At 41.0% G+C, this 23,591-nt stretch overlaps 1 protein-coding gene across 1 annotated transcript in view; it reads right to left on the bottom strand.

Moving 5' to 3' along the window:
- Nucleotides 1-23,591, bottom strand: part of RELN (reelin) — a 295,055-nt gene that overhangs the window by 73,976 nt on the left and 197,488 nt on the right. Inside the window, exons 21-27 of the mRNA XM_014963370.1 lie at nucleotides 17,675-17,867; nucleotides 14,894-15,006; nucleotides 8,744-8,881; nucleotides 7,911-8,097; nucleotides 3,964-4,169; nucleotides 791-962; nucleotides 202-402 (exon numbers count right to left, since the gene is read on the bottom strand). Of these exons, the coding sequence (XP_014818856.1) occupies nucleotides 202-402; nucleotides 791-962; nucleotides 3,964-4,169; nucleotides 7,911-8,097; nucleotides 8,744-8,881; nucleotides 14,894-15,006; nucleotides 17,675-17,867 (1,210 nt within the window). The remainder of the gene's footprint in view (nucleotides 1-201; nucleotides 403-790; nucleotides 963-3,963; nucleotides 4,170-7,910; nucleotides 8,098-8,743; nucleotides 8,882-14,893; nucleotides 15,007-17,674; nucleotides 17,868-23,591) is intronic.

The following is a 23,591-nucleotide window of genomic DNA, read 5'->3' as shown; positions in this document are numbered from 1 at the left end:
TACACCAAGGTTTTGGCTATCCCTTAAAAAAGCAGCATGATATTTTATGCTGTATGAATTCATACTTGTGCTCTTCACACCTTTTTACGCAGAGGTATAATTTATCACCCTGTTTTGACCTGTAGCCCCAGAGACATCTTGCAAGTATTGACTAAGGGCAGTTGTACTGATACTCTGAAAGGATTCATGTTGAAGGAATACCTTGAACTGAAGGACGTATCCAGGCTTCAGAGTTAAATCTCGAGTCACTGCAAACCGGTCCCCATCTGATTTACCAAAGAGCATGGCAGAGGGAGTGGCAGAGCAGAAACTTTCATTTTTGGTCATCCCTTCATTGGCCAACATTAACCACACGCTCAGCTGGTTCATAGGGTAATCAAACGCTGGCTTTTCATAAAAGTTCTGTTAGAAATGAAAAGGAAAGCAACAACAAGTACTATCACCTTGCAGAGTGACTTCAGAATACTTTCAACTTTGTAATCAACTTTCTAATTTTGCAATTTGTATTTTCTGTCATTTAAAAAAAAAAAATAATAATTTCCAAAATTTCTCTATTGACTTTTTGAGGAGATATGTAATTATATGCTCTGTCACAAAGATTAGCAGCCTGATAGTTCTGTGATAGGACCCAGGTTGTTCCCACACAGAGAGACACAGCTGCCAACACTGCAGCTGATTCTTGAAATACACCCAATATTTTCAAAGAAAATTAAATTCAAAGAAAAGTCTACAAACAGAAAGCATGGTTCATGTTTCGTGGGGATGCCCACAGCCTTCTCTTGCTTATTACCTGTGGTAAAGTGGGATTAACAACGGGAATAATGTGCTTCTGCTTCTCTGACAAAATGATGATGTCATCGATGGCCCACTGATCATACCCTTCCCCTGAGAACACGGGCTGCCACCACCGAAACCTGGTGCAAGGTGTCTTGGCTGCAGCCGGCAGCTCCAGATAGACAAACCTGAAGAACAGAAATTCAGCAGAACTTTAGGAAACACAGTTTGTAGAGAAATGGGAGAAATACCACTGAACAGGGACAGGCGGCAGGAAAGCCAGTTTCTATCTCACATGTAGAAGTCCTCAGAAATCTTCTACGTATCTGGATACCTATTTATACACTTGTATAACAAGAAGCCTTCTTTGTCCTCCTTGTCTGTGCAGAATGTAAACTCTTTAAGACAATGACTATTTTTTACTTTCTATTAGTATATTGCCTAGCACAATAAGGAACTGATTTGAACTCTTCAGTTTTGAATTACACTGCTCAGCTGATCCATGTTCAGCAAGTCTTAACATTCTTCTGGTGCCAGCAAGTAATAGTGAAATATGCTGGCAAAATTCGTTTCTCATTCTCTTCTGTTGGTTGGTCCTATTTGTAGACAAAAGCATCCTTTTACTACAGTGCAATAGATTATGTAGCTGTGGATAAAAATATTTCAGCCCTCCTATATGGATCTTCATAAAAGAACTTTAGGTCATCTCAGATAGTGCACTTTATGTTCAACTTAGGAAACACCTTACAAAAATGATGTTAAATAAAAAGTTTAAAACCTGATCATACTTAGGTTAAAAAGTACAATTAAGTTACTTGTTCAGTCCTATTTCAGACACCTTACATATATGCATTTATACATGTATTCCTTTCAGTACTCTTTATATCACACGTTATTTTGTACCATGGACCCTGCTTCACTAACTGGTTAGGCAGAGAGAGGTGGAGGAACTGTTCAGAGCTACAGAGAACCTTCTTTTCCAGAGGATTCCTAGATTTACATATTGGAAAATAAGGTCTGGACCGTATTTGAAGCAGCAGAAAAATAAATATGCATAGCCATATTCAGTAAGGACCACCATTCTTGGTCACTCAAGGGGGCAAATGTTTTGTCTAAAAATAAAGTATTGGGTAGCCCAGCAGTGAAGGTTTCAGTATATAGCTGTCCAACTGTGGGATGAAGAACTGGCTGAAGGGCTGAGCTCAAAGGGTTGTAGTGAATGAGCTGACATTTGGCTGGTGACAAGTCACCAGTGGTGTTCCTCAGGGCTCAGTTCCAGGGCCAGTTCTGTTCAACATATTTATCAACAATCTGGATGCAGGGGTTGAATGCACCATTAGCAAGTTTGCTGATACCAAACTGGGAGGTGCTGCTGACTCTCTTGAGGGACAAGAGGCCATGCAGAGGAATCTAGACAGACTGGAGCATTGTGCTATGATTAATGGGATGAAATTTAACAAGTCCAAATGCCAGATTCTACACCTAGGATGGAGTAACACCAGGCACAAGTATAAACTGGGAGAAGAGTGGCTGGAGAGCAGCCCTGCAGAAAGGGATCTGGGGGTGCTGGTCGACAGCAGGCTCAACAGGAGTCAGCAGTGCGCCCTGGTAGACAGGAGGACAAACTGCATCCTGGGGTGCATCAAACACAGCATATGAGGGGATTATCCTCCTGTATTCAGCCTTGGTGTGGCCTCACCTCAAGTACTGTGTGCAGTTGTGTGCCTCATAAGGATGTGAAGGTCCTTGAATGCATCCAGAGGAGGGCAACAAAGCTGGTGAAAGGGCTGGTAGGAATGGTCTATGAGAAGATGCTAAAGGACTTTGGCCTTGTTTAGTATGGAGAAAGGGAGGCTGAGGGGGAAGGGATCTGGGGGTGCTGGTCGACAGCAGGCTCAACAGGAGTCAGCAGTGCGCCCTGGTAGACAGGAGGACAAACTGCATCCTGGGGTGCATCAAACACAGCATATGAGGGGATTATCCTCCTGTATTCAGCCTTGGTGTGGCCTCACCTCAAGTACTGTGTGCAGTTGTGTGCCTCATAAGGATGTGAAGGTCCTTGAATGCATCCAGAGGAGGGCAACAAAGCTGGTGAAAGGGCTGGTAGGAATGGTCTATGAGAAGATGCTAAAGGACTTTGGCCTTGTTTAGTATGGAGAAAGGGAGGCTGAGGGGGTACCTCATTGCTCTCTACAGCTTCCTGAGGAGGGGAAGTGCAGAGGGAAGTGTTGAGCTCTTCTCCCTGCTGTCCAGTGATAGGACACATAGGAATGGTTCAAAGCTGCACCAGGGGACGTTTAGATTGGACATTATTAAGCATTTCTTTACCGAGAGGGTGTTCAAACACTGGAACGGGCTTCCTGGAGACGCGGTTGATGCTCCAAACCCATCAGTGTTTAAGAGGCATTTGGACAATGCCCTGAACAACATGCTTAACTTTCGGTCAGCCTTGAATTGGCTGGGCAGTTGGACAAGATCATTGTAGATCCCTTCAAACTGAAATAGTTCTATTCTATTCTATTCTATTCTATTCTATTCTATTCTATTCTATTCACTTATACTTCCAAGTGCCTAGGTCACCTTTAAAAAAGTACAGTTTTCTGAGTTACAGAAGTCCTTCTGAAAACACTGTCCATGTCCAGTTCAATGACAAGATTGAAAGATAAAATTCTTTACATATTGAAAGACATGAACTACATGTTAACACCTATGCAGACAAGTGTAATTTAAATTTTCACAGACAACTTACAGCAAATTTGAAGTTCTGAACATGATTTCTTCTCCTCCTTAAATATTTCTTTAAATTAAGTTTTGTTGTATGTGACATTAATACATATTCATTAGATCTGAAACCAGAGTCAGAGGAAATGGCAGATTTCTACACCTCTTTTGAGCAAGTTCTGTATTTGCTTGCTAGTGTTTTGCAGATATTAGCATTTTAGTCATGTTTCACATGGAAGGAGTGATTGGAAACTTTATATTTTACTTCAGTTCTTCTTAAGGATGACTTTCATTAGATTCTTCCTCCCTAGTGACAGGAGTCTACCCTGGCAGCCTGGAAAAGTTTCCATATAATGGTGGCTTATAATCATTATAACTTGAAATTACCATTTGTGTTTTCATACATTGAGAAATATTTTTTTTAAAAGAGCTGATGCAGTATGGATTTAATTTAGATGAAAATTATACCTGGGTTTGCTGAAGTCAGAGAAATACATTTCTGCTAGTAGCTGCCAGTTGATCCCGCCGTTATTGCTGTACTGCAGCAACACACCTTCTTCTCTGCTGTCTGGTTTATTGCATGAAGAAGTGTCTCCTCCTATCTGGATGTAAAACTGGACAAAATCCACCCAGGTTGTGTCTAAATCCCAGCTTACCAACTGTCTTTTTCCAGCCTACAATACAAAGAACAGAGGGGCAATAATAATATTAAATATGACACTTTCACTATGAATAGACATATTTGAAGTCGAACACACATGAATATTGCACAGAAAATTGCACAACACAGAGGATGTTGAATTTCGTGTTAATATGACATTTTTTTGTCTTTCAGACAAGGACTGTTCTTGGCCATCCTTAATGTCTTAGTCACTGTGGTGTGATCCCATAAGCATTTTTCTTGTTACATTTCAAGACACAATGCAACTTCACAATGTAATTTCAAGACAATTATTTTATCTTATTCCCTCAAGGTGCCAAGTACCTTCAGAAGAAAACAAGCAGACCCTGGGTAACCTGAACCAACTGGGGCCAAGTGTTTAAGTACTCAGCTTTTTAATGATAAAGCACAAAACAGTAAAAAGACATTTCTGAAGTCTCTTCAGTTGAATCTTGCACTGTATAGAGTTACCTGACCATCTCAAATTCTAGCCCCCATAATACCTGTTTCTTGAAGCCCACCTCCTACACAAGAACAAGGGAGGGGCATTTTCTTTTCATGCCTCACCTGAGCAGGATTTGTTCCTACACAAAACTATGCTCTTTTCCTAGTAAGTGCTGTAAGGCAGATGAGTCCCTCAACTAAAACCCGTGGATTTGGTTTCAGGTTTGCCTAAGCATAAGTGAGAGGCAAAATAGCCTCATAAAACTTAGTGAACAGCTTTTCCAAGGATGTTTTTGAGTTCTAGCAGGAAGCAGCTCTTGGACATCGACACACGGTCAACATGGTCACTATGTACATGTTGTCAAAGGAAGACAGAGCACATTCAGCTAAAAAAAAAAAGATCTTTAAGGTTGAAAAATCTTTTATTATAACTGGAATTATCCCATTTCCCTCTTCCCCTTGTGCCCTGCTGCTTGAGGTTGAGCTTGTGGGATTACCCAGCAACAAGCTTACAAGATGCTGATATGTGATACGAAGCTGCCTGTGGTGAGGCAGGACACGGGGCGAGATCAGCATCCCTGCAGAGGTGACCCAGGTGCCCCACGCCTGGCACAGCCCTGCCCTGGCACAGCATAGCACTGCCACAAGCTGTTATAGGTAGGAAAAAGCCAAATGGGTGCAGCTGGAGAGGGGACGCAGGATCAGATTTCTGCATTGATTAAAAGTAGCTGCAGCCTGGCACCGCCACACAAAATGGAGCAGAACTGGCAACACGCCTACTGTTTCTAATTCCCTAAAAAGTCATGGGTTCCTGTCCATCTCCAAGCAAAAAAAGGTATCAAAAAGGAAAACCTGGGATAAGTTACAAAATGCTGCCTATGTTTTAAGTAAAATTTATGGTTTTCCCTGTACGTCCCTGTTTTTCTCACTTGTTTATCCATCACCCTCATGACAAATTTCCAGACAAATTTGAGATAAGCAAGTGGCGTGATCTTGCTGGACATAGGTAACAAGATTTATGAACTGAGATTTAAAATATCACCTATGTTTTTTAATAAAATGATAGATAATTTAAATCCTGTTCTACCCATCACCTTTTTCCTCTTTCTACGCAATTCAGGGTAAACAGATAAATGTCTATTGTTTTTTTTTTCAGACTATTTTACTTCACTGGTGTTACAGCCTGGGTCCATAGCTCATTTGTACACTCTACCAAATAGGCCACATCACACTGCAAGACTGATTTCTGGAAGGTGAATGTTTATACTTGTACTTTTGAAATTTGGTTAGCTTGCACCACTGATGACAACTAAAACCTGTGAAGAATCCTTTGATCCTCAAAAAGCTCATTGTTGTATCAATGTGGTCTTGAATTATGCCTGCTGTTTTGGTTTATCTGTTGGTTCATCCCCAGCTGAGTGAAGCCCTCCTGGATGGTGCTGTGAGAGTGAGATGGGCTCAGTCTTGGGTGCTGCCCCACAGTGCTAATACTGGCAAAGGTGATGCTGTTAATCCCTGGGTAGTTTCCTTTCACAGCTTCATTTGGAGACCCATGCGAATTTGAAATTACCATCATCAGATCAAATTACTAACGGATAATGAAGACACAAGCACCCTTGCTGCCCCATGGGCAGGTGTGTCCCGGCTGCCTGAGGGTGACCCGCAGTGCATCAAGCTCTGGCTGTAAAACTATTCCAGGTGGGGTTTCCATACCTACACCCCATAGGAGCTCTGCCTGCCAAAGGGTTAATCACAGAACCAGGTTAATTGAGAAAGGGCACAAGTGACATAAAACCTCAGGGGAATTGCAGGGCTAATTGAAAGAGCCCTGTATCACCAGCACACCTACAATTGATTAAAATGAGTTGTAAAACAAAAGATAGAGAGTTGGCAGAACAAAGCCAACATTAATTCTGGTAGCAGTAATTGATTATGACAGTAAACATTAGACATTCAAATACAAAGTGGCTATTTGAGCAAATGAAAAGAAATGGAGCCTGTGAATATGAGCTCCCAAAACAATACAGAACCATTGGGCAACTATAAAAATAATTTTTTATTATCTACCAGCATGGCCACTAGATGCCTTGAAACAGATCTAAACAGAAATTAAATAAACCACCTTCTGTTGATGGCATGCAGACTGCTACTACTCAAGAAATGAATGATAACCTAACCCTTAGAGATCAATAGAAAGAAGCCAAGAATTTCTAAATGAGTTTTTCACTCCTCCTTAGCAGAAATCAGAAGAAAGATCATAGCAGGTTAATTCTAATTTAGCAAACTACTTTTGAGAAACTTGGCATAAGGAACTGAGCCAGAAGGAAAAACATCTAACAGAGAAGACAATTATATAAAAAAATCCAATTATCACAATTAGCTAGTTATACTGATTGGTCTATTATGAAATTTTCAGCACAGAGCTGCATTTCCAGGGGAGCTGCATGTGAGACTATGTAGGAGTGCTGAAAATTATTTGATGGGTTAGACTTTTGTAATGAGGTAAACAACACACAATTACACAGCCTTGCATATTGGGTTATTCTTCTGGGACTAATCTGGCTCATGACAGCAGTGGCAGTTTGATCAAACCTTTAAAAGAGAAGCACATAGCTGCATTTATAGTCTTCCTTTCAATTAAGAACAAAACCAAACCCAGTACTAGACCCAAGGAGCAACAATAAAAAATAAATCTGTGATTACAACCCATAATCTTACATCTGGTTATAAAGATCTCTTTTTATTTTAGTTATAATTGGCATTAATTAGCAGAATTCCCTATATCTCTTTCCTGATCTGTTTGTCTGCAAAGCATCCAAGTTATACAACAGAGTATCTTCCTACATACTAACCACTTTCTAAGAGCCTGGAGAGGTTATTTTTTCACAAGTTTTGGGCCTGTGACCTCAATTTAAGCTGTATGTCCCCTGGAAAGCCAACCTTTTTCTGTCCCTCACCCAGAACAGTACAGAACAAACAAATGGGAGCTGCTGGACGTTGAGAAAGAACTGAGTCTTAGAACACAAAATACACAGTTAAGAGAGTCTGAATGTACATGCTTCCCAGCATATTGGTGATTTACTTCCTTCTATTACAGCTGGTATTTCTTGAATACATAATGCCCGGGTCGGTCCCTATCTCTCTTGATTGCTTTGTTGTTTACCTGCAGAGCACAGCTGCGCTGGTTAATGCACTTCTCCTGCTGTGTGCAGCTTTCTGCCACCTTCCTTTTCTTTCCCACGTAACCACATCATGCTCCATTCAAACACACATTAGGTGCCTTTCTCAGTCTCCCACCCCTTCTTAATACCTTGTTGAAGTAGAGGGAGGAGCCAGAGGAGATGACCCCACAGCCTTCTTCAGGCTTGACGATCTCTCCCCCAATAATTTCCTGCCACTCTGTCTTCAGGCTGTCCAGGTTCTCAAAATCAGACATGACAGTCGAAGGAAGGGTATTTTCAGGCTGACACTCAGTACCCCGAAACCCAGAGTCACACCTGGAAGGAAGCATAAACTTAACAAGCTTTAAAAAACTTTATTTGACACTGGCAATTACTTATGGCGGTGCACTGACCTTTTAAAATTACATGTGAAATAAGAAATCATTCTGGGATTGATATTTTGGAAACTGGAAAGAAACTGGAATAGCTGGATAATGGGAAAAAAGCTATATCTTATTTCTAAAAAAAAACCCCTGTGGTGTCCAGAAAGGCTGAAGCTGGCAGGCAGTAATCTGTGCCCTTAGTATTGCACCAGGTTTGACAGCAGCTGCTGAGCAGTGCTGAGCTGGTCCCTGGCATCCTTGTGACCCACTGAAACAGCCCCCACACTCAGCTGGTCCCTGGGGTCCTCGGGCAAAGGGCTGGAGGGGCCACCAGGACACCTGCAGCAGAGCAGCCCCGTGCTGCTGAAAGCTCTTTCAGTGCCTGGACCTGCCAAGGGTATGGGTTCTTGGACAGAGAGGTGTGCACCAACTGGCTGTTACTGTTACTTGAATGGTCTTACTCTCCTCCCTCGGGCTTTTATTCTTTAACCTTTAATCTAAAATGAAAAAGAACACCCAAAAAACCCCGCATACAAAATAATGGGATACCTGAACTGTCAGGAGACCACTGTTAAGAGGAACTGGCAAATGCTTTATACCTGCAAACGCCATGGTCGCACCAGCCGTGTCCGCTGCACATGTTGGGACACTGCTGTCCGATGTAGATGTTGTCTAAGGCCCACTCGTCTTGGGCTGTGTAGTAGCACTGACTCCAGCGGAAGCGTGTGGCACTGGACCTTAAAACCAATAACAATGCTTTAATTTGTGATTCTTTACAGAACTGTAGGAAAAAATGATAAAATGCAACTATAAAAAATATCACAGTCACAGCCCAGCCTGCAAAGACTGGCACAACCAAAGACAGATTTTTGTAAATGAACTTTCTAGATGATGCCACTTGCTGCACAGGGCTATAGAAAGGGCTTTGCCATCACTCATGACATTTCTGAGAAAGGCTGCAGTGCTTTATTTTAAGATAAACCTATCGATGAATCTTATCAGATTTTTACAGAGTGCCGTTCTGTGAGGGTCACAGGTTGCGAAACTACAAAGATGGGTGTAGGGCGTGACGTTGATTTCTATAGTTTTGGTCAGAGTTAACAAGCTATAAGTTGTGTAAAAAGGCTTCTTCTGACATTTATTATATAAAAAAAATCTATTAAAGTTAATGAATGTAAGTCTTTCTCACCTTTGAGTACCAGCTATTTTCATTCAACAGTAGTTGACTGGCTGGGCTGAGGATGAGAAGTTGGAGATTCCTACAAGCAGGAGTCTCTTTCCTAGCTTGTTTCTGAGCCATATAGCTACGTTATGATGGCATGGGATATAATGCTGTTACTCTAATTTAAGATAAAAAGCCTTTCCCCTTGCCCTCCAAAATTTATGTAAAATAAGAGTTACTAAAATGAATATTTTAAAGGTGGCTGAGGAATCTGCTTGCATGTATGGAAGTAAAAAAACAGATAAAGGAGGTCTGTGCAGCTAAAATGGACAGTACTGCAGAGCAGTTAGCCATCCAGTCACATACCAGAAACAATACAAAGATTAGTTTAGTATGAGCTTGGAGAAATTTTTAAAATACCAAATTTGAATTTTTTTCAAAGACAAGTGATGCTGCCCAAGGGCTTGATTTTTAATTGAAATGACCCTTGTTGTCCGTTTTAAGTATCTGCTTGATATTGCAAATACTGTAAGCGTTTTTACAGCATGCAGAGCTAATCTGCAGGGGCAGATCTGCCGATTAAATACTCCCTCAGGATACAATGTATTGATGGGTTATATTACAAGAGCTATGAATTATCCATTAAAAGTATCCACAATACCAGTAATCTGCACACGAAGGACTTCCTAAGCTTGCATAGGCACAATGGGCAGTCAACATTCAGCACAATTATTTACTGTTTATTTTTGGAGTGCTCTGAAGCCAGCACATCACCTCAGTGGTGTTGCTCACGTTCACTACAGAGCATGAACGGCACCACAGAGAGCCCTGAAAGACTGCGTGCTTCAGAGAGAGCAGTAATGACTGGTGTTAACTCTCTCATGCACTGAGAAAAATAACAATACTGAAAGCAAAAAAGGCTCTTAGAGGAGGTAAAAAACCCTCCGTTGACCTCTCAGCACAATAATATTGTGCCATGTCGTTTGTCCAGGTGACAGGAGGAAGACTATTGTGGCTGGGTTCCTCTGGTGTTCGTTAGTGAAGGTGTGCAGGCAGAGGTGGGGTGGGCGACTCTGCAGCCCAGGGGTATTTACAGAAAAATGGGGGGGGGGGATATTTACAGTGATACAGGGGCATCCCCTGGAAGGTTCGGAGTGCCCATCAAGTGATGGTGCCTCCTGAGCACAGTTCCTGGTGCTGCTTGGTGTGGCACTGATGGCCCTTCCTCAGCTGCTTGCTGGCCACTGCTGGGTGCAAATGTCCCTGCAGGGTGGCTGTGTGGGTGCATCACAGATGGTTTTGGGGCACCAGGCTCACACCTGCCCTACACCAACAGTGGGAAGAGCCCACCCATGGGTAATAACAAAGTAGACCTCTGTGCCCAGGGGAGGACCACACCTGAAACCCCACCAAGAAGACCCCTGGGCAGCACCACTGTGGGCCTGTTCCCAGGGCTGGACCTGTACCACAAGGCACAGAGCTGACACCAAAGACAACAGCCCCTACTGGGGCTCGCCTGGGTTTCACCTGAACAAAACATTTCCATGGACAGGAGACTGCCTGGCCATGGGGGACTGCCACCCTACAAGGTGCAGAGGACAGAGCCACACGCCATACGGACAGGTCCTTCTTCCTTGAGTCTCTGATGTTGGCTGAACGTCAAGCTAAGGGTGGGCTTGGCACCACTTATTACTTAGAAGCCCCCCGTGATGGATGCAGCAATGGCAGGAGATTTGTTTCCCTCATTGAAGGGAAGGGGAGGAAGGGAGGAGTCGTGTTGCTGCCTGGAGATGACTGTGGCTGAAATGGAGGTGTGTGCATCAGCAGGATGGCTGGGGACCATCCCCAGGGAGCCACATCCTAGAGGGCAGGGGCTGTTCTGAGCGCTGTCCCCTAGGAACAGGGGAATCCTGCAGCCCCCAAGGGTCTGCCCTTGCCTTCCCACCTGGCGAGGAGGCCATGGTGGGTCAGGGGAAAGTGAGGCCATCACCACCATGTGGCTGTGGGCAGCAAAATCCCACATGGATTCCGGCTCCTCTCCCAGTGAGGGGAAACGAGGGTCAGGCTGAACTCACCATCACAAAAGCAAAGGGGCCAGAAAGCAGCCCCGCTCACGGGGTCTGAAAGCTTCCCAAGGCAGCTCTGCGCCTCGAGGTAACAACGGCTTAAGAGGATTATGCTGTTAAAAATGGTAATCGACAATTTTAAAAAGCCGTGTTAATTAAGAAAAGAGAATAAGAAGCTGAGTGTCAGCTGCATTCTCAGTGATAAAACACTGGCTTTCTGGACAGTCATCATTTGCACACCTATTCAAATGGGAAGTGTTGTATGGAGGAGTTATAAAAGGGCTTTATTATAAGCAAAATAAACCTCCACAGTTCCTCATATTTCTTCCAATTTTTTTTTTTAATTTTTTTTTGATGCTACTGGAAGACTATCTGGCTTTCTGATGACATTATATCTGAGTCAGGTTGATGTCAAATAAAAGTCACTGTTGTTGCGTGACATTTTACATAAGCACAAGGAAATCATGGTGAGTCCCAGATGTATTGCAAGTGAAATGGTGTTCTTTCTGTTATAAATTTTTTCAGATATATGATTTAAAATAAAATGTCTTCTCTCCTGATATTAAAAAACCCTAGCTATCTAATGCAAATTTTTAGCTGATAAAATTATATTTGCTACCTTCTGAGTTACCATAATTACATTTACCCAATTATGCTGAAACTCTCATTCAGTCATTAGGTGTTGATTTGTTTATGAAGTCAGCAACTGACAGCTGCTTGTATCTCATTAAGGCCTGTTCATATGTAAATGCCTCCCATAAAACTGAAATTAATTTTCATCAGTGTTAGAAATGTTCAGCACAAGTACAATACAACTCCAGCAAGCAGGTGCCTACATTTCATTTCTCCAATACAAGTCTCACTGTTGCAGCAGATTTCCTTACACCCCAAATCTCAGACAAAACACAAGGACCTTGTACACTCGTGCTTGCCAGATGCAGAACATCTACAGATGTGCAGAAGCACCAGCACGCCCAGGAAGTTTTACGTGTGAAATAGGTGTGTAACAAGCAATTTTCCTGCCACGTGAACACAGCACCGCAGCCTGACGCTACCCAAGGTGCAAACCCTCAACAAAGAGCTGTGCCTGCAGGGCTGGAAGCTCCAGCCACCCTAGGGGGCTGTGCAGGACTGTGAGGGCACAATGAGGCTACCGAGGGCCAGAGCAAGGCTAATGAGACCTCGAGTCCCAGTCCTGAGCCCTCGTTTAGCTGGTTTGTTTCGTTGAGCAGTAAGGACAGGGCAGGATGTGTATTTGGCAGCCCTTGTCTCATGGGGCTGGGCAGAAGGAAGGTCCCCAGAGCCCCCTTTTCCTTGCCCTGGGCTTGGGAAGGCAGAAAACATGCTTCTCGCGCTCTGCACTGCAAGGGGAGATTTAGATACCAGAAAGAAATTCTTTACTGTAAGTGTGGTGAAGCACTAGAATAGGTTGCCCAAGGATTTTGTGGATGTCCCATCCCTGGAAGTGTTTAAGGCCAGGCTGGATGGGGCTTTGAGCAACCTGCTCTAGTGGAGGTGTCCCTGTCCATGGCAGGGGGGTTGAAACTAGGTGATCTTCCAACTCTAACCATTCTATGATTCTATGATTATTAACTTTTCACCTATGGGTGTTTTTTGCAGTGGAGAGTGGGTGGGGGAAGGAGAGGAGAGGGAAGGAGAGCACCCCGAAGAAGAGCCCTACAGAGCATATTCACTACCAGAGCCCCCGGGTGATGCCCTCGTCGCAGCTGGGGTGGTGGAGGAGCTCTGCACCTCAAACATTCACCAGAAACCCCCAGGTTTGTAAAGGCAGAAACTCGCCCTCTGATAATAAGCGTGCTTTAAAAACACAAAAAAAATCTCCTCCCAACCTCAACTCAAAGGAGCGACTGAGCTCTCGGTCTGCTCCTTGCCCGTGGAACGGAGGGAAAAAAAGACGGAAAGTGGCTGAGATGCGTCTGGTGTGTTGGATTGCTTTTGGTGGGCAGCCATACTTCCTCTTCACTCCAATTACTCTGCAGCACAACACAGTCGTACTGAAAAAGTGTTTTATGAAGAGCAAAGTAATGTTCAGTGGTAATTTGTTCCTTAATTACAAACAAAACTCTGCTAACAGACGGGAATCCCTTCAGATACAAGATAGAGTGTGAAATATTTATGATTTGTGCACAGCATAAAACAGGAACCCAGCTATTATTTCATCATAATTTCTCCCCACAGTCTCCTAAATTAAAATGGAATTATTTGCTTCTGTCACCTCATATGCTGAGGAAAATTATTAGATCCTAAAGAAAAAAAGGCCCGCAACATTGGTATTAACATCAACTATACAGTGTATAATAATAACTTTGAGTATGGTATATATCTTACAAATAAATATAAAAATAACAGCCTACTTTGGAGTATATCCTGCAAAACTACAGACAGTTTTTTAAACTCGTAAGTGCCTATATGAACCACAGATTTTACAGAGGGTGGCACACAATGGCATGTAAGATTTAGTACATTAATAATCTAAGTACAAAGCAGTTATTCACAGACTTACTTGTGCCATTTGGTATTATCTGATTTGATACGCTTTAAAGATTCAGTATTTGTCCCTCATGTTTTGCCTGGAAATAGGAAACTCTGAGTACTGTCTGTATAGCAAAAATGGCAAGTGTTTTGGAAGAAAGTATCATAGCTTGGGGGGGGTGTGGTAGAAATTGATTGCATTGAGGCCACAGAGAGTGCAGAAAAATGATGAAGGACAGGGAAATAAAATGATAACGTAATCTCAGCAGCTCTCACTGCAATCCCTGTGATGCGATCAGGTCAAACATAAGCAAGGTGTAACTCTAATTGGAATAATTTAATTCTCAAATGAAGAAAGCCCTGAAAATTATTGAGATTTATGTCAACTTTTTATTTGTATATTATAATAAATCTTGTAAAATAAATAAAGGAAGAAATCATTGAGTTAAATAAAAATGCTAGGGCAGGCAAAACAAGTTTGATTACAATAAGATGAATAGGGTAGGGCTTTTGAGAATTTTTGTTGCTGTTTTTTTGTAGAAGAGAATGTTATTTTTGAAAGACATCCTATAAAAAGAAACAAGAAGTAAAAAAATTCCCAGAAATGAATCATTAGTTATTGTTTATACAAGGCTTTGGTCTGAAGATGTAAACAATAAGGAATGTGCAAAATAAAAATTAACAATCCAAATAAAGTCTTCCTCCAGTGGGCCATTTACAGACAAGCACTGCTATTTTTGAGAAGGTCTGAACTTTATTAGAAGAGTCACAGTATGTATTAAAAACAATCCTAAACAATAGTTTCTGGTGACTTCACCAATATTTCACTCTCTTATTATGTAAGGAAGGCATTTTATGTAAAATACCCACAACTGGGTCAGACCTGGTACACCACCCACGGGCTTGAGTATGATCTACAGAGAACTTGATTTTTGTCATAGCAATATAAAAGTAGATGAACTATCTGCACTCAACAAGTTAAAAAAAAAAGAAAAAAAAAAGAAAAGGAACAAGCAAGAAATGCTCACCAAGTCTTCTGTGGCAATAGGACAGTGATTCTCCTCCACTGAGTAAATTCGCTGGAGTGATAAATACTTGCTGATGTAAACTCCTGGCAGCTCGGCATACTTGGAAGACATTCCTTGAAAGAAAATATTTCAAAACCAGATTTAATGTTGAGGCAGAATTGGGAACAGAATTGAGGGTTAGACATACACAGAACCAGGAGCTTGCCTCTGTCAAGATGTTGCAGCTAAAGACTCAGAAGAAGAAAAATCCTGGCATGATCCAAAAAATTTCTCAGAAAACTAAAAGTAGTGCAATTTAGGATAGGAGAAAGCCATATCACCCATTTAAAGAGGTATGTTTAGCATTAGTAATTTTTAGCATTAATAATTTTTTATTTTCCTCCATGAAGATGTCTAGCTGATTGTTTTTACTATTCTCACCCCAGCTTCTAGTGCTGACTGTGGAGTAAATCTACAAGTTCACTATAGAATAGATCTACAAAAGTGACCTCCAGACCATTATACGAGTCATTTCAGAGACCTATTTGTGAGCCCTTGCGTGGGGACGCCTCCCTCCACTCCCTCTCTCTGTTGTGGGGAGCAGCAGCAGGAATTGGCAGAGCCATGCAAGAGCACCCAACCACGGTCCACTGAAGTTGCTTCCAGCAGCCCTTACCATGCTCTGCAGCTGTTACCTTTGAAACCTGCAGCAAGTGGTGTAAATTCCCTCTTCCTGCTTCTACGATTCTTCCTGTATTTTACTCAGATTTCTAGAGAGGCCTGTTTCCCCAAATTTTCTTTTTCTTTTCAGGAAATCTGATCATTACCACTTGTTTATACTAAACATAAAGGCAGTCCACCATCCCCAACGTTTAGAGTTTTCTAGAGCTGCCCTTGCCATGTTCCTCCGTTTTTCTGCACTATTGCATTTATTTATTTGTAGATTGCCATAACAGCACCCGAAACTTTGGTGCTGTGGTTTTGATGAGGTACTAATAAAGCGCTTGAATGTTATTACCAACCTGTGTGTTCCTTTTCTAGGCACCCATTCAGAGAGCCCATTCTGCCACTCCTCCCACAGCACAGCTCCTCCTGACTGTCCCCACGTCTCCGAGAGCCTTTTGCTGGTCACTGCTGTGCTCATCCCCACCCAGGGTGTCAGGCACAAGGGGGACCTTTGGGACAGACTCTTGCCTATGCAAGTACCCTGCTTTGACTACTATGAAGCTAATAATAGCAGCAATTCTCTACAGTAGTTAAAGTAATTTAGACTATTTATATAGTTAAAATATAAACTAATAGTTATATATTAAATATGAAGGAGGGCAGAATGTACTATTTTACAGAGAAATTTATTGCTAAAATATCTTAGAGCATTAAATGAAGATTTGATAGCTTATTCTGGTTTGGTTTTTTTTTCAGTAAGTTTTCTAAAGGCTTGGTTTCCTTTCCAGCAATTTTCAAACATTTTTCATTGATTCATCTCCCTTAAAAGAGCTTACAAAACAGGATCTGATCAGTATGTGAGAAGCAAACAAAACTTTCAAACATTTTAATTAATTAGTGTTTTGTGTATTTGCCAGATTATGTCCTTGAAATATACTACAAATAGACTACAAATAGCCTCCTCTATTACTCTTTTATCACAGCAACATGGGTGGTGTGAGAAAAATGATTTGGCTGCAAGTTCTTCTCTCTGAACTCAGCTCCATTGAGAGAGGAAAGGAGCACTAAATCTGAAGGCAACTGATCTTCCATTGATGGCAAGGACAAACCCCAAACACCCACCACTAGGAACTATTCTTGGACACCATTATGATGCCTGCTAGGTATAAAAGACACAAACATCGTTTGAAATACAGTATTTACAACTTTCCTCTGAATTCAGCTTAAGGTAAGAAAGCATTACTTGGATTTGCAAAGTTTAAAAATTTGATTATTGACATTTCTTTACTCTGCCCACCAGAGTAAACATGGTGAAACAAATGGCAAAAGGTAACAGGATGATGTTTTCATTGCTCATAGAAGATGTGGGACTGGGTGTTCAAATCCATCTGTGAACCTACAGAGCAGGCAGTGAAAAGGCACCAGCACCAGCTCCCTGACACCCTCTGAACCTCCTCAGAGGCACCCAAAGGACCCTGGTTAGTTCACCCTGAGGCCACAGAAAGTCCAGCTTGCCATCTAAGAGGGAAAACAAAAGCACAAATTATGGCCAAATGCACTGTTGCGTCTGTGCTGAGATAGGGCTGAGCCACACGGGGAAACAGCAGCCAAGGCTGCTATTTGCACTTCTAGCAGAGACTGGGAAACAGCCGGTCATTACGGCCCTGGACTGTGTTTGAACCAGGGATGGGAGATGAAAGGCTCTACATTACAATCCCCCGAAGGAATGCGCTTTCCATTTACGAAATGGCTGCGCACGAGGGCAGAAAGAATTTCTATCCATTTAAATTCCAGGAAACAGTAGATGCATTTTGCCTTGAAAAACAAAGCAATAGCACAGGAAAGATCTCAGCCATTATTCTGTAGCTCTAAGTGCACCCCAGTTCTTTTCGCAGCCTTGGTCTATTCTGTCACAATTTTGTGTTTCAGGCTCTTAGATACCTTTTTCCAAATATCATAAAGACCAGTTTAATACTTCTATTAGTTATTTTGACTGACTGATTCCAACTGAGAACTTCTTTATAGAAAGGGGAATGAGAAAACCATCCTCCTTCTCTCGGTGTCACCAGTATATTTCAGCTGATCTTTGCATAAACAGAGTTTATAGAAGACAGAGGTTCTCACTGCCAGCCTCACCTCCTGAACAAGATGCCACGTGAGGCCATGGTTGGTGGAGTAGTCCAGTTTCACCTGGTTGTCCATGTGAGGAGTGAACGCCTGTCCACAGCCCATCACCAAGTTGAACTGTATCATATACGAAGCTCCGATCTGCATAGACTGGGTCTCCACGTAGCGCATGCTAGAAGCCAACTTCGAATCTCCTGTAAAACTGAGACATGTAAGGAAAGAATCAAGATCCATCTCCAAAATAACTCAGAAGGGAACATTACAAATGGTTCTGTGTTAAATACAGGGAAACTCCTTTCTTTGTTCTGCGGATTGGCACACGGGATGAGACCACGCAGAGAAGCATCTTTCCATTGGTACTTCTGCAAATTACCAGGAAGGGCTTAATGTGTCCCAGAGTGTGAAACACTGAATTATTCTGCTAGTTCATACTATATGCTGTTTGTATTAAGGATCAAGTTAGGATGAAGCACAGGATAACGTACAGAAAAATACAACAAAAAGAAAGTTCATTCCCCAGGAGTGTCAATTGCCTAAGGTCATGTCACAATAACAACTGTAATTTCATTCAAGCACTGGACAGTAAAAATCCACAGCATTTATTTTAAAATATTCTTATAACATAGATTTTTCATGCTGTTGATTTCCAAGTGATTCTATATCCAATCCATTCACTGATTTTTAACCGTGTTCCAGAATTAATGTCACTTATTCTCGGCTTGTTTCCTGCAGGATGTACTGATACTGAGTTATAACACATTACCCAGTGGATTAGAGAAAATAATTTTGTCAGTAGTAACTGACAACTTGAAACACAGCAAGCCTCATATATGATACAAGGTACCCTCCTTGTATCATATACATGGTAACACAATATATAGTTTGAAATTTCAAGGTTAGTCAATCTAAATGCAGGGGTTTTTTTTCATGCACTATTCAAAAGGGAAAAAAAAAACAAACCAAATGCAAGAGAGGTATGAGGAGGACATAATAACAACTCAAACTTTGAATCCTCTACACTAGCTTTCAAAACAGATTGCTTTTAACAAAGTTCATGTACAATGAAAATGACCTCCCTCTCTGTAGTTTGAGAGTTTTAATTAGTGTCTTCAGAAGTACTGTAGTCCTTTCAGCTCCAACATTTTCCAAGATTCTTCTTAAATGTGAATGATTTAGGATGGGGATTGCATCTTTTAAAGAAAATCCCTGCAAATCATCATGCAGCAGTAGGGAACTACATTTCAGGACACTGATGCTGAAGAGAATAATCTTGTTCAGCGTTGTCCTTATGGTTGAGTAGATTACAGTTTATCATCTTAAATGAGGAATCCCAATTTTCATACAGTAAACCAATTTATCTTCTACCCCTGTAAAATTCAAGCTCACAACAGACTGAGTGTAAGGACTATGGATTCAAGTCAGCATTACTTAGCAATCTTTTAAATTAATTCACTGACCCACATCAATGAGCACTATGAACTGACTGTGGATGGACGTTCCCTTCCTGGTAAGCCATGTCGTGGGCAACTGGACCAGAAGGCAGCAAGTTGCCTTGGAAAACTGTATCTCAGCTGTTTGCTCTTTCAGTCAGCATTGTCAGTGTTTTTCTTCTCAATGGGAAGGATAATTCTAAGTTGAGCAGAGGATAAAATGTACACTCATCAGCAGTCCAGCTGGCAAGCAATGTATGGCTTGTGGCTTCATTGTTAGGACTGAATGAAGCTCAGAAGAACTTGTTTGGCTAATGCCTGAATTTATTTTTCTTCCAAACTTTATCTTGTACTTTACAAAATGACAAGTACTGCAGATTTAAAAGCTACAGCTGACTTGCTCTGACATGGTTTTAATTTCTACAATGCAGCTTGAAATTTTATGGCTGATGTGGGAAATCAAAGTTTTACTGAAGCCCTCTTGGGAAATCTGTGCCAGTACAACCAGGCTCTTCAGGTATCAGTCAGCCACGTGCAGTGTAATCAGCTGAAAGTTATATGTAGGAAATATTTGGAAAATGATTTGGCACTGCACACATAAACCTGGGCACAACACATCACAGTTACCTAAAGCTCATCTGAACAGAATAAAGGAGTTGAAACCAAACAGTTCGATGAAGCATCTGCCCAGAAGCTGTCTTCCTTAAAGTGATAGAAGACAAGTGAAGGACTGATGCTCAGCGCAGGTGCAAAGAATTAATTGTTTCATTTTGTCTTTGTCTCCAGAAAAATTCCCTCTATGCAATATTACTGGTGTAAAACTAGAAAAAAAATATATCTTAAACACTAGTCTTTTTTTACTGGTGGCATTCAGGTCATGATTAAAACACTTTTAGATTCATTTTCATTTATTAATTTAGCCACAGGATATTGTACACAGTGCATTAAGTAAGCATCGTTTTAAAGTCAAAGCAGCTCTTTAAAATGGATATTACAGAAATGTGAAAAAGGAAGGTAGTGAAGAGATGAAGACAATTTGTGATGCTCCATAAGAAGTTCTTCTAAGGGGAGAAAATCAAATTATGGGTTCACAAAGCCCTTTGTCATCCACAAATTGCCTCCAGCTGAACAAGGGTAGCATTAAAGGTGGGGGCTCCATCTCACTTTTCACTTGTTCGCTCTCCAGCTCTCCCGTGTACATGGTTAGGGGTATGCTCTTCTGCTGGAATACCAAATATTTTCTTTGTTCTGGGAGTCGCACAGCTGGAATACATTTTTGGATTTTGTAAAAGACAGAGTAATGTCCCTGGCATAACAATAATGAACTAAAAAAATCTTCAGAAATGAGAATGCAGAGGCTACATTTTTGTATAAATATGTAGCTGTTAGTTGGTTTCTAGCGCGTGTATAATTAGAGCTGCGGAGGCACAGGAACACAATACCCATAGGTGCCCTCAGAACAATCGCTCTCCCTCCAAGCACTGCCAACTAATTGGTACTTCTGGGAATGATATCACAGCCAATGTCAGCCAATCTGCACTGCTCCAAACTGCTCTGGGATCCCCAGAGTTACCACGTTTTCAAGGCCAGTACTTTCAGGAATACTGAAAAGCCACATGGATGCAGCTGGTTTTGTAAAGCTGCATTGACCGAGAATATTGACGCGACGGCCAAACGCTCAGGCCAGCCCCAGCTCTGCTTCCATCAAAGGCAGGAGATGTTTATGTCTTTTTACATCACACCATACTTACTTTGCTAAATAATTCCTAAACATATTAATATATTTTAATTAAGTCAATTACCCAAAAGAAACTTTCTGCATGTTACAGAGTAATAATTAATCTAAAAGACAAAACATTTTATAAATACAGGTGAACTATTGAGCTAATGTAAAGCAACTGTATTATATTGCTCTATAAGGATAGCCAGATTTGCAGTCTTCCCTCAGGCTGCTCCAGGGACAGTGGGACACTCTATTGTCTGTTACATTGACTTAAATCATAATGTCGTAATCTGACTGAAGACAGATTATTTATATAACGCTATTTTATTTGTGTCCAGACAAATATTTAAAAAAAAAAAAAGAAAGAAAAAAGTAAAAGTTAGCATCCTTATCAATACTTAAATGCATTTCAATAAGTAGCTGTAAATAGTCTGTAATGGCCCAGAGGCATTCGGGTCAAAACCTTGACTGTAAATGAGCATTTTGGAGAAGTGATGAAGTAATGTAAATCATCAAACATTTCATTTTAAAAGTGTTCTGGCGTCCTTTCAGTATACTCAAAACGCTTGCTGTAATAAAGTCTAAGAACCAATCTGAAACCAAATGTTGACAAGAACTAAAAAAATCTTCAGAAATGAGAATGCAGAGGCTACATTTTTGTATAAATATGTAGCTGTTAGTTGGTTTCTAGCGCGTGTATAATTAGAGCTGCGGAGGCACAGGAACACAATACCCATAGGTGCCCTCAGAACAATCGCTCTCCCTCCAAGCACTGCCAACTAATTGGTACTTCTGGGAATGATATCACAGCCAATGTCAGCCAATCTGCACTGCTCCAAACTGCTCTGGGATCCCCAGAGTTACCACGTTTTCAAGGCCAGTACTTTCAGGAATACTGAAAAGCCACATGGATGCAGCTGGTTTTGTAAAGCTGCATTGACCGAGAATATTGACGCGACGGCCAAACGCTCAGGCCAGCCCCAGCTCTGCTTCCATCAAAGGCAGGAGATGTTTATGTCTTTTTACATCACACCATACTTACTTTGCTAAATAATTCCTAAACATATTAATATATTTTAATTAAGTCAATTACCCAAAAGAAACTTTCTGCATGTTACAGAGTAATAATTAATCTAAAAGACAAAACATTTTATAAATACAGGTGAACTATTGAGCTAATGTAAAGCAACTGTATTATATTGCTCTATAAGGATAGCCAGATTTGCAGTCTTCCCTCAGGCTGCTCCAGGGACAGTGGGACACTCTATTGTCTGTTACATTGACTTAAATCATAATGTCGTAATCTGACTGAAGACAGATTATTTATATAACGCTATTTTATTTGTGTCCAGACAAATATTTAAAAAAAAAAAAAGAAAGAAAAAAGTAAAAGTTAGCATCCTTATCAATACTTAAATGCATTTCAATAAGTAGCTGTAAATAGTCTGTAATGGCCCAGAGGCATTCGGGTCAAAACCTTGACTGTAAATGAGCATTTTGGAGAAGTGATGAAGTAATGTAAATCATCAAACATTTCATTTTAAAAGTGTTCTGGCGTCCTTTCAGTATACTCAAAACGCTTGCTGTAATAAAGTCTAAGAACCAATCTGAAACCAAATGTTGACAATTACAATCAAATAAAGTAACTGTTCCAGATATTATAAAACACTCAAAAAATCACCTTTGCTGAAAACATATGTATATCAACAAACCCTTATTTTCTAAATGAAGCCAACTACTGAAAAGAACAACCTCCCTTCAACAAAAATAGAAATCCCCCTCCTCAGTTTTCCCCAATTTTAAGGATAAGTGTTTCAGATTTACAGATTCTAAGACAGAAATGGAGGCTTAATAGACAATTAAAGGCAATTCAGTGAAAATGGGCCTGGGGATGACATGCTGTAAAATGATTTATAGCATATTTACCATAGTTCTACTAATGAAAAAGCAATTGTCAGACTTTTCTCAAGAGGATGGTGTCAGTGCTGCTGCAAACTCTGCTCATAGAAAGTCATGAGTTAGAAAATGAGAACCAAATGGACTCACAGCTGGGAAAAGCCAACAATAATTAATTTAACTAGCAGCCATTTGTACAGACTTTGTGTAAGTTTAAAAATTTCCCTTGAGAGAAACAAGGTCAGTGAAGGATAGAGTTCATGTCTTCCAGTGATAATGAAAAATACTTATACAAAAATAGTAAGAAAATATTGCAAAGGCTTTGAATCTTTATTTGATGCAGGGGAAGTTCAACATTTCCACTATGACTGAGGACTACAAATCCTAGCCAATGAATTCACCTAGCATGGTGAATTTAGCTTAGCTTTTATAATTTTGATTCTGATTTAGAGTCGGAAGAGAACAGAGGAGCCTCTGCTATCTTAAATAACCTACTCCCCTCCCCATGATAAACTGGTCTTACAAGAACAGAGGGAAAACAATGTCATTAAAGGGCTTTCATTCCAACTCTTTGATGAAGAAGATGCAAACAGTTTGAGCCCTAACGTGTTGTTTCATTTTAATGAGCAGCGAGTACCTTCCTTGTCCTTATTAAAGTGGTTAATGGTGCTTCTACTGCCTCATTATCACCGCTAGAACACACTCGGTGTTGTTCCTACTGCTAAACCAACTCCTTTTAGTTTGACAGATGATCAGAAAGTCAAATCAGATTGCTCAGAGATACTTGTTAATAAAATTCCAACAGTGTTTCTCTGAGTGCCCGTGGGGACGCTAAAATTATTTATATTTTCTTGAGGTTTTCTATAATTACTGTGAT

Source organism: Calidris pugnax, unplaced genomic scaffold (genome assembly GCF_001431845.1).
Source record: "Calidris pugnax isolate Ruff unplaced genomic scaffold, ASM143184v1 scaffold44, whole genome shotgun sequence".
In the NCBI taxonomy this organism is placed as follows: domain Eukaryota; kingdom Metazoa; phylum Chordata; class Aves; order Charadriiformes; family Scolopacidae; genus Calidris; species Calidris pugnax.
Note: the sequence above shows the minus strand (reverse complement) of the source record. Positions and strands in the feature narration are given on the sequence as shown.